General features: G+C 40.0%; 1 protein-coding gene across 7 annotated transcripts in view; it reads left to right on the top strand.

Moving 5' to 3' along the window:
- Positions 1-11,383, top strand: part of lhfpl2a (LHFPL tetraspan subfamily member 2a) — a 173,441-nt gene extending 162,058 nt beyond the window's left edge. For all 7 annotated transcript variants that reach the window (XM_043706955.2, XM_043706969.2, XM_088000415.1 and 4 more), the window contains one exon: positions 7,006-11,383. In XM_043706955.2, the coding sequence (XP_043562890.1) occupies positions 7,006-7,262 (257 nt within the window). In that variant the 3' untranslated portion in view covers positions 7,263-11,383. The remainder of the gene's footprint in view (positions 1-7,005) is intronic.
- Positions 11,384-12,100: the final 717 nt, after the last annotated feature.

The raw sequence follows: 12,100 nt of genomic DNA, 5'->3' as shown, positions 1-12,100 counted from the left end.
CTTATCAAATGCCTTACTAAAATCCATGTACACTACATCCACTACTCTACCCTCATCCACATGCTTGGTCACCTCCTCAAAGAATTCATTAAGACTTGTAAGGCAAGACCTACCCTTCACAAATCCGTGCTGGCTGTCCCTAATCAAGCAGTGTCTTTCCAGATACTCATAAATTCTATCCCTCAGTACCCTTTTCATTACTTTGCCTACCACCGACTAACTGGCCTGTAATTCCCGGGGTTATCCCTATTCCCTTTTTTGAACAGGGGCACAACATTCGCCACTCTCCAGTCCCCTGGTACCATCCCCGTTGACAGTGAAGACGAAAAGATCATTGCCAACGGCTCTGCAATTTCCTCTCTTGCTTCCCACATAATCCTAGGGTATATCCCGTCAGGCCCGGGGGACTTGTCTATCCTCAAGTTGTTCAAAATGCCCAATACATCTTCCTTCCTAACAAGTATCTCTTCTAGTTTACCAGTCCGTTTCACACTCTCCTCTTCAACAATACGGTCCCTCTCGTTCATAAATACTGAAGAAAAGTACTCATTAAAGACCTCTCCTATCTCTTCCGACTCAATACACAGTCTCCCACTACTGTCCTTGATTGAGTAATTGAGCAATTTAGAGCATCATTGAATGTTTTACAGTCACTGTATTGTGAATTCAGTGATAGTGGCTTATTTCATTTGGCTTGTTACCCCGTGTTATAATTTTGTTTTGATCTTCAAGCACTCCGAATCAAGTTAGTGATCTCCCGTTTGACCAGGAGAAAAATGCAAGTTGATTGGGAAGGAGTACAGGAGTCTTCAGGTGTTTCTTTCAAAGAGCTGGCACAGTCAAGATGGGTTGAATGGCCTTCTTTTGTGCTTTTGATTGTGTAATTTAGTAAAGTCCTTTAAATGTTGTTAACCTTTCCATTCTAACCATTCTATATTCAGCCCTTACAGTGACAGTGAAATGAAGAGAGTGTGCAAGTTTGGAAGCTTAAAATTGCACTTCCTGCATCTTTGAACCTGACAGCTAAAGCAGAAGAAATAAAGATGTCATTATTGAGCCTTGTCATTAATACAATAGGAATGTGGCAAATATTTGCATTGACAATTTTGCTTAGAGTGAGTGTGCACAATTGACAAAGCTGCACTATTTTTTGTGGTCAGTGTGATATAGGAGATTGTGTTTTTTTTTGTTACAGCATGTTTATCATTTGGCTACTTTTCTGTCAGTTGTAATCATTTATTGAGGAAACTACCTTATAGTTACTGCAGTTATGTGCAATAAAAAGTTGGAGACCGCAATCCAAATTGCTAATAGCTTACTAACAGCTTCTCTAGTTCTGGATATCACTGTTAAAATTGGTTTATTGTTTACTACCCTATCCTTAATATTATTAAATGATATCACTGTTTTAAGGGCTGAATTGTCCCATTTTTTGAGTGTTTCTTTGAGGGTGACTTATGCCTCTATGGTCCACTATGGGCCATGGCAACTTTTTCCTCCTCCAGTCTTTCACCCTGCATCACATTAATCATACCTGTGTGAAAGTCAAAGGGGAGCACTCCTCAGTGGCACCCATCTGCAACACCTCTCAGTGGCACCCTCTGGTGGAATCATGAAGCAGGAGCGGTAGGAGTGCGCACCTCTGCCAGGACGTTGTGATGTTCATGCTGCTGGTGCCACCATTTCTGATGCTGCAAGCTCATATCTGCCTTTCACATTGTATCCCGCACTGTGAAGGGAATGGCTCAAAAAGGCAAATTACTACCTCAGTTCATCGTCAAGGACCAGGAGGTGCTGGTGGACAGGGTGCTGGAAAGGATGGCAGTCCTCTTATCAGCTGACCAGCAAAAGAGAGCATCCCATCAGTTTCTGCCAGGCTGGACTGAGATAGTGGCCCAGGTCAGCCCTGGGTGAAATGCAGGGCAGAAAGTTGGTCAGTGATATTCTTCACTCTGCAGAGCTAAGTGCCATCATTGTGTTTCTGCTCACTCTCACTCCCAGGGCCACACACTCTAACTCATCCCACCAAGACTCATGGACTACACCTCTCAGCATTGCTTGCATCATATCCACTTTATCCTCCAAAGTACTAACCTTTCTTTCCCCCTCGTCCTTCCAATTCATGCACCTCACCACCACTCCTGCATCTTTGTTTACTGCTTTTCCATCCACCTCCATCATACTCAAACTTGAGCTTTATCTCACTGCAGGAAGCGTTGACCTGAGCAACTACTGGACTGTGGAAATCCACCTTACCTGACTGTAGACCCCTTCATCCAGCTAAGGAGTGCTCCCCTTTTACTTTCACACTTGGCCTTTTGTTTGAAGCACACTTTTAGTGTGTTTGCTATGCAAGCTACTAGCACATGGTGTAGGTATGACATTGATAAATCACAGAGCCATAAGGTAACCCTTTTACCGTTCAGTGCTTCCCACTGTGGTGAACTGCCTCACCCTCTGTGAAAAAGCATGGAAACCCCAGCAGCTGGCTGCCCCCAAGTAAGCAGAAAGTCAGTAAACGCTAAGAAATGAAGCTAAGAGCCATAAGATGTGTAGATGCATCTCATGTTTCCCTCCATGTGAAGCAGCTTGGGAGAAGCGTGCATATGTAGTAGGAGCCTCTGAGCTTTAAAGTGAAGAGCTGAAGTGATGGTGAATTGATCAGAGAGCAGGCGTGCTGATGTGGTGAGGCTGGCAATTTGCTAACTTGCTTGGATGAAGGGTAGTGAAGGCCTGTTCATGTAGCATGCCAGGCCATTGTGATGTAAATAGAGTTAGAGGAAAGCCTGGAGAAGTAATTGGTGAGCTATTAACTTTCTATGGAATTAACGTCGGGAATGCGTCTTCCATTTGTTTCAGTGAAGGAGGGGAGACTAGGAAACTGCATTGAACTGACGCAATTGATCCATTCAAAAGCATAGAAATAAGGTCACAATCACTCGTGAGCAAGACGCTTGTTCGCTATTCAAAACTTCAGAGGAAAATTGGAATTTGTTTTCTTGATGTTGAGATTCTGACTCCTTTTTCCTACATTTCTTCCCAGATTTAAAAAAACTCAGATTTTTGTTAATGCCACGGTGGGATTATTAATCGAAATTCCCAGTTGCTAACATAGTGATGTAACCTTGGGCTGAAGGGTTAGTCCACCAAGCAAACTGATTCAGTAGCGTTGATTTTGCTCCAAACTGCCATCTGGCAATTTTCCTTGTTGTATGAATGTAGGCTGCAAGTCCAAATGTTCTTCATGAGCTTAGTGTGATCTTACAGTTAATAACACAAACATTCTCTGACAGCAGTTTTCTTCCAGGAGAGACTCCTGGGAAATATGATCTGACAAACTGGATGCAAATCAGTCCAGATTTTGTTTGCATCACTTGGTATTGTTTTAGGATCCAACAATTTAAGAAGCTTTATCATGCATGTGAGATGCTGTACTGTGAAAGCAAAGTGAATTTCAGTTATTGCTTTGGTGGGTTTATTCATTGAAAAAATGATTATGCTGTCTTTTAGAATTTGACTTGAAGTTTTGTAGACATTGAAGTTAATGAATCAGCCTTTCCGAGGAGGGTGGGATGAAAATTTCCTCTTGTTTATTGACCATCTCTTGGTGCCTAACTTCCACATCTGTAACATTTCAATTTTTAGCTCATCCATTGTTAGAAACCTCCAAGTACCCCTTTTGCTAGCTGCAGACTTGACTGTTCCAATGGTCTCCTGGCTGGTCAATCAGTCTCCAAACTTCACAAAATTAAGCTCATCCCAAACTTTGCTGCCTGCATCCTTACCTGCATCAACGCTGCTTTACCTTTTTACACTCTGATGCTTCCTCATTCCTTCCTGTCTGATCAGTCTGGCAAATCCCCATTTTTTAAGATTTCCCTTCCTGTTTCCAAATCATATTGCACCTTTGCTACGCAAACTTGGCAGGACATCAAATTCCTGGTACCTCCCTGAGGAGGAATATACTCTGGCATCCCTGATCAGATGAAGATCTGGCATGCCTTCTGTCCATGAGTTAGAGCGGATGTCTCAGTGCTTTTGCAGGCAGTGTGCAAAACATCCACTTTACAAAGGTCCTCCTGAGGACAGGAGTATGATAATCTAGGATGTTAATCTACTAGGAGAAAGTGAAGACTGCAGATGCTGGAGTTTCAGAGTCGAAAAGTGTAGTGCTGGAAAGCACAGCAGGTCAGGCAGCACGCGAGGAGCAGGAGAATCGACGTTTTGAGCATAACCTCTTTATCAAGAACGTTCATTCAATTCTCCTGCTCCTCGGATGTTATCTGACCGGCTGTGCTTTCCAGCACCACACTTTTTGACTCTAGGGTGTTAATCAAGTATAGTACTGAGGGAGTTCTCCCAGATATCCCAAACAATATGCATCCTAAATGTGGGAGCTTGCTGTCTGCACAATTCTATTGTTCTGCGTTATGACACTTCAAGAATATTTAATTGATTGTAAAGCAGGTTGGGATGTTCAGTAGTAATGAAGGCTGCTACATCTGTGTAACTTTTTGTCTCTTAGCTCTGGTATTTGCTCCATAAAACCCTTCACTACTATCCCTTCCTTCAAGGGGTGCTTAGAACCCTTTCCAATGGTCATCTGATCTCAGATAGCGTTAAATGACTCCATGCCAAATTTTGTTTGGTAACATTGCTATAAAGTGACTAGGGATATTTTACTATCTTCAAGGCCTTACAAATTGTTGTTAAACAACACCAGTAAATCATATCTTAGAAAGTATGGATCTCTTAACTTTTAACTCATGCATCTTGATTTGGTTATTGTTCAGTGAAACAAAATTGAGCTTTCCCAACCTATTTATAGGGGAGTGAAATTGTTAGCTGAATATTTTCCTTTGCATGACTCTGTGATGTTTGTTAGCGAAGTATAGTCAGGAATATATCTTCTGCCATTATAATAAAATCTTGTAAACCTGAGCTACCATTTGTCATCTCTATCCCTTCAATTATTATCTGAATCACTATGTTGGAAGTTGCTTGCTCTAACTTATCGAAGTTCTAATCTGGAGCTGCCTCAATCTTGAAAATGGGTCTCCATTAGGAATTAAAAAGTAATACTTTCTTTTAATAACCTTCTTTTAACCCAGACACTGAGGGACTACATTGTATAAACCTACCCACTAGAGACATTCCTTCTCATTGTAAGGTGTGATAAACTGAACCGTTGTCAATTAGCATTGTTTTCCCTTGGGTTTGGCCAAAGGGCCTGTTTCCTTGCTATATGACTGTATGACCAATCTATGCTGTCCAGGTTTCCTGAATTGAACTTCTCCATTGAAGTGTTTGTAAGGTGTAATAAACTAAACCATTGTCAATTAGCACATTTATTTCCACTCTGATCCCTGAACAGATTTTTGTCAGCACCGCTTGCACTTCTGAAATGTGACACATTAAAGTTAAACATTGTGCTACATATTTCAGACAAGAATTAATTCAGATTAATTACCTAAATCACAATGTATTTCAAATAATTTCATGTATGACGACAAACTTATTGCAGGCAGCAGCTAAAATAGTATCTAGGCAAAGCGTAACAGAAGGATAGCAGATGTGCTTCCAAAAATGAGTTAGGATATTGTGTAGTGGCCTTTATAATGCCAGATCTGAGATTAAAGGCTATGCTATATGTATCTTCAGTATTAGAGAGTGGTTTTGATTTATGTTCTAAATTTGTGTTCAGAACTGTTTTTAAAGTATTACAGATTTGAACAGTTACGTTTGATTTTTCTCAAGGGATTCCATCATAATAAAAAATGCAACATACAATCCACTGCACCCTACCTTTTTGAAGTAGAAGATCTTGCATATGTTTGTTTGTTCTACCAGTGAAGTAGAAACAAGGGAAATGTAGCTGATGGGACATACTTGAGAAATATAAACAGAGTAATTTATCAAAGACGGTATATTGGGGTGGGGATCAAATCTTCACGCTAAATCAGTGACCAGGAATGTATTAAAACAAAGAAACAATATTACTGAAATAATTTATCAAGTTGTACTGAGCAAAATAGAATAAGGGAGATTCTGGCATACTGGGGATGTTACTAGATTAGTGAACTCTGAACCCATGTTTGCAGAATGTTAAAATCCCACGGTGGCATTTCAACTGTAATTTTTAAAAATCTGGAATTGAAAAGCTAGCCTAATGGTGACCATGTGACAATTCCAATTGTCATTAAGATCACTGGTGAACAAAATGAGTCTGTAAGGATAAAAATCTGCTAACCTTACCTGGTCTGACCTATATGTAGTGACTCTTAACTGCTTCTGAAATAGTCAAACAAGCTACTCAGCTCAAGGGCAATAAATGCAATGAATTTTAAAAGATGTTTCATGTGTGATGACATTTTATTTGTTGAACCTAAATGTAGCTTCATGCATCAATGGGATTTGGAAGTTGAGTGGCAGCTGGAGTGACTGTGGTGCATTTGTACATATTGGAGAACTGCATAGGACAAAGTAAGACCAAGCAACCAGGGAGGAAGTAGGGGGCCACTAGGCAGGTAGCGAAGGAGTCCCAAGGTTTATCTCGAGAGCGCCATTGGCTATTATTTAAAGTACTGGTTTTCAAAAAAATATACATCCCTTTTTATGGTGAAAATACCCAAGAGGAAAAAAAGTCCAGAGAGCCATGGCTAACAGGGGAGTTAAAGATAAGCATCCGATCAAGGGAGGTGGCTTACAGAAGAGCCATAAAAGTTGTAAGTTTGAGGATTGGGATAATTTTAGAATTCAGTACAAGAGAACCAAAAAATTGATAAAGAAAAAACTGAATGTTAATGTAAAATAGCAATACAAGAATACGTTGAGAAGAGTTTCTGTAGGAATGGAAAAAAGGAAAGATTGGCTAAGACAAATGTGGGTACCTTACTGGTAGAAACAAGAGATTTATAATAATCAAATAGATAAATCAACATGTTTGAATAGCATTACGGTGATTTTTTTTGGTGTTTTTGTTAATTAATTTCTTATTTCTTTCAGGTCTCTTCCTAATTCTTGGTCTGATCCTTTATCCTGCTGGATGGGGTGCTCAGAAGGTGGTGGACTATTGTGGACCAGATGTTTCACCTTATCAGTTAGGTGCCTGTTCTCTGGGCTGGGCCTTTTACACAGCAGTCGGTGGCACTGTCCTTACATTCCTCTGTGCAGTGCTGTCTGCACAAGCAGAAATCGCAACATCCAGTGATAAAGTGCAGGAAGAGATCGAAGAAGGGAAAAACCTGATTTGCTTGCTGTGAGATAACGTTTCGGGTGCTGTTTATTCTTCATGGCAGTCTTAATCTCTTTTGTTTTGTTTCTGAAAACGGCACCAGGAGTTTGACATTTTACTACCTTCCCACCGAATTTGAAACTCGGATATATGCATTTTTGTGGCATTGATCTGAAACTGAACTCTATCCAAAGATTGACAGAACACGAAATGCCACACACCAGTCTATAGCTGCGATCGTGAGAAAATTCTGAATGTTGTCCCTTCGTCCTAGACTGTGTCTTCCACTAGAAGCTGTCTGCCACAATAGCTCACAATCCAATATGTTTAAAGAGTTGTCAAGGGACAAAGCCTTCTCACATTACAGCAGAAGTAGATGATATTTTATGTGCACTTCAACAACGTTGTGTTTAGTTAAAAGCATCTTTTGAATTTGTAGAGGGAAGGTATTTTCCATCGTCCAGTTTGATTTTCTATGCGATTTCCTATACCCTCTAACATTAGAGGCCAAAATAGTTTTGAAATTGCTGCAACACCTTTCCAATTTAGCCAAAACATTTCACTGAAACAAGGTCCCGGCAAAGAAGAACAGTGCAGCTCATTGTTTTATTGAGAAAGAAGTGATCCAAACTAATTATGGATACATTTTTGCCATTAACAGGTTGGTAGTGGTAATACTGGACAGAGGTGGGTGATTTCACCAGAAGTGATTGGAGGTCTGCCTCCATTGGTCCCCCATCAGTCTGCCATCTCCAGTCAGCTGAGTAACTCGCCATTGATAGGCTTTCCTCAAACACGGTAGTGTGGGCCTCACTACTGAGAGCTGTCGACAAAAGACTGGCAGCTCATTCTTTTGGCAGTACCACCCAGGAGACAATGGTCATTGCATGGAACAGACAACAGAAACCTAGGATTGCAATGCCACACAAGGCCAGAACACACTGGTAACAGCAGGTTGTATGAGATGCAGGTGTCTCAGGAGCAATGGCTAGGGTTTGGCACTCCACCAACACCCTGTCAAATTGCCATTATCTGGTTCTTCAACTGGGCATTGAGTGCCTTTGAATGATGGACCCAGTCCCCACCCACCAAGAGATCACAAACAACCCACGTGGGTTGGTGGATGTTTGTTGCCCACATAAGGGCAAGGTCTTCACAACTGTCAACAGGACATGATGGCTTTCTTCCCTTGGCTTTCCCATCCAAGTCCTTAAGAGTAGAGACATTGTGGTGTCAGGGTTCACACCTGCCTGACAAAATGGCCCTCCGTTTCTGTCGGGGAGAGAATAAAATGTTGCCCATTCTATATGTTAAGTGTGCTAGACTGCCTTGAAACATTTTCTAAGAGATGAGAAAACAGGGGCACGAAACAATTGATTCATAATACGTGGAAGGTAAAGTTTTATCAACTTTACTGGTGAAAGGAAGTTTTTCTGAAGGTATTGTTTATTACAAGCATGTTGTATTGAAACAACAACACCCAAATGGTAAGGCCTGTTAAATAACAGCCGTCTCCATTCATAACACCTCCCTCTTTCTCCGTTGTGGCTGTCTTGACAGCCATAAGTACAACTGTGCAACCCACTCACCTCAGCACACGCCCATGGTCAGCTGTCATATGTCAATGTGGTGCTAAAGTTCAGTGAACTGTGAATCTATTCTGTTTGAACAAAGCCTTGCTGTTTATACAAAATGAGACAAGCAGTCAGTACCTATCACCTGTGCCAATCATTCAACAATGCATAATCATTCTAATCATATTTCCACTTCTGATGCTGTTTGTGATCTGTGCATTCATGCATTTGCCAAAGAAAATGCCTCCTGCACTATACATAACTGAGAACTGTTGCACAGTTATTATAGGGTATTGCCAATTGTCAGTCACTTTAAGTAAGATGTATCGTTTTACCAGCAATTTTCAATACAAGTGAACACCAGGAATGCAGAGTGCCATTTTCTATTAAATTAAACTTTATGGAACATTTCAAGCTTAATCCAGTGCCAGGTAGATTTGAGGAGTCAAGTGAATTGAATTTCAAGGATCACCTCCAAATCTCTGCATGTGAAACAATTCAACACCTATTTGGTAGAGCTAGGTGTGATACCTTCTAAACCCATACACTGTACCACTTTGAAAGTCAAATGCAATAGACCTATGGGAACACTACCACCTACAAGTTCTCCTTGAAGCCACATGTCATCTTCACTTTGAATTCTCCTGCTGTACCTCCATTGTTAGGGGGTCAAAATTCTGGGACTTCCTTCACAACAGGGACTACCTGCAGCAGATGAACTGCAATGGTTCAAAAAGGCCTTGCAAGAATACTTTACCAAGAGCAATTAGGGATGGGCAATAAATGCTGGACACTTACATCCCATGAAAATATAGACAAACTATTCCTCACAAATGCCAAAATAATTTATTTTGTGAAGCACATAAATGGTGCACCTACTTGTTGTCCACTGAAGGCCATCAAGCAATGAAAACTGGAATTAAGGAACTAAAATAAAATTTGTGCCATTCCAAAGCTGGTCAGCCTTGTCTTCCAAACAGCAGTGGCAAAGATGCATCAGAAAGCCAACACATCTGTGCCAACACAGAACTGAACTCTTATAGGAATAAATAGGACGGACAGACTTTTCCTAAGATGCTTAGCTTGGTTGTGAATAAGAAAAATGACGGTCTGTGGAATCTTATCAAACATTGTCTGTACTGTTAAACCTGTGTATTATTACTAGTTCTTTGTGATTATATAATGACCACATTTAAATAAGAAGGGTCATAATTTTGGCTGATGCTCATTGTTCAGTAACCCATTGTGTTTAGTGTTACGTGGCATAGTCTTTTGTAAAATGTTAACCATTATTTAAAATTAATACACCGTGTGAGATATGTGCAATAATTGATAAAGAAATTGAAATTGTTTATCGTGCAAGTGTGCATGGGAGGTGAAGAAATGGTTTTGATTAGGGCTGATGGGATGGGTCTTGTCCATTTAAATTTACTGGTGCCAGTTCATACTGCTGGAATATTCCTAGTTCAGCAAAATGTTCACTATTACTAAATAAATGCAGTGTTACTAAACAAGTGATCTTGTTGTATGCTGGGTCATCTCAAATGGAACAACCAAACAGCAAGAGTTCCAAGTTCCAGCCAAGACCCAGTCCCTTTTACCAGGTCACCAAAAGTCATTGTTAGGTTAAATAGCTAGTGTTACTGAAATTGACACTGATAAATTCCTAGCCTCAGTTATATCTTGTAGAAGTTGTCAAAGTAAGACCTAGGACCTTCCCTTGGCAAGATGGGAAGAATGGCTAGTCTTTTTACTGTGGTGCATTGTAGGACTTCTAGAGAGCAGCAAAGAGCAGCATTGGTAATGGTCAGGAACTGTTCAGCCTCTGTGTCATTTGTTATAGAAAATGGTGAAAATAAAAATCAAATTAATTGGAGCAGTATAATTTCATTTTGTACCAAATTTAATACAAATTTATAAAACAAACTGGATAAAGGATACATCATTGAACCACTAGCTACGACCAGTTTTTTTTAAATGATTGATCTCTGCTATATCCTTGTTAACCTCAGTAGCAGAAATCAGGGTCTGCTGCCCTGTTGGGAGCTGAGGTATGAATTAAAATGAGTGCAATGAATTTCTAGACAAAGGTTTCTTTTCAGCCCTTTTCCAAAACTATCTGCACACAATTTACACTGTAATCTTGGACTCTACCATCATGAGGAAATGCCGTGATTATTAAATGGCCGGTTGAAAAGAACATTTAGTAAGATTAACTAATGAAGTTTCTCTGTGTTTCAAATGGAGATTTTTTTTTTTAACCCAGCCCCCGAAAGCCAAGTTTCATCGTACATCAAGACAATAAGATGATTTTTGGGATATGATTTAAATTGGTTTCACAATTAATAACCACTATTACTAAACTGCTGAGGTGATTGCAAATAGTTAACTGTAACCAAAGCTGTCACTTCTGGAAATCGGGTCTAGCTATTTAGCTGCAGGACCCAGCTAGCAATTTAACTATTACTGACCTAGTGAGAATTCAGCAATGCTGTAAGTATTTCCTTGATGTTTCCAAAATGCTGAAGATTGGAGTGCAAAAATCACTTATTAAAGCTGTTTGTGTTTGATACTACATCATGTTTTAGTGTTTCATGCTATACATTCTCAAATACTGCCTTTTTCTATCTTCTGTACTGTGCAACTGTTTCCTTTGCAAATAATATGCAACGAGCCAGGGTGACAGGTACATGAAAAAACCCCAGAAAGTAATGGAAGTACATAGTCAGCCCTTCAGCATTCTGAAAAACAAAAGTTTAGGTATGCTATATGTATTTTATGTAATTCTTAAAAGCTTTTAGATGGAAAGCTGAAATAAAAACTCTAAATGCTGGTGCAATTCGGGAGCTCTAGCAGAGTCTGTTGAGAGAGAAACAGAATTAACATTTCAACATCAACTTGACCTTTCTATGCAAGTGAACAGAGTTTGAGAAAGGACAGTTTAAAATGGGAAGAATGCTACTGGACTCAAATGTTAGCTCTCTCCACAGATACTGCCAGATGTGTTGAGTTTCTCCAGCATTTTGTATGCATTTCAAATTTCCAAATTTTTTACTTTAGGTGAAAATAAGTTTTGTGAAAGAATGATAAAATGATGTAGTAAATAGTCATACCCTTCAATAAATGTGGAGAGATGAGAGGTTAAAATATGTTTAGTGATGAGATCGTGTTGCTATCATGACGAGGATGATAGTGGGAATGGAGAGGAGTGAAGATAAAGATCATATCCAGGGGACAATTCCAGCTAGCCATTCACGAATACTTATCCAGTGAAAGCACTCAATAATGCTCC

The sequence above is a fragment of the Chiloscyllium plagiosum genome, unplaced genomic scaffold (assembly GCF_037043375.1).
Source record: "Chiloscyllium plagiosum isolate Xiang-an unplaced genomic scaffold, Cpla_swu_hap1 HiC_scaffold_2, whole genome shotgun sequence".
In the NCBI taxonomy this organism is placed as follows: domain Eukaryota; kingdom Metazoa; phylum Chordata; class Chondrichthyes; order Orectolobiformes; family Hemiscylliidae; genus Chiloscyllium; species Chiloscyllium plagiosum.
Note: the sequence above shows the minus strand (reverse complement) of the source record. Positions and strands in the feature narration are given on the sequence as shown.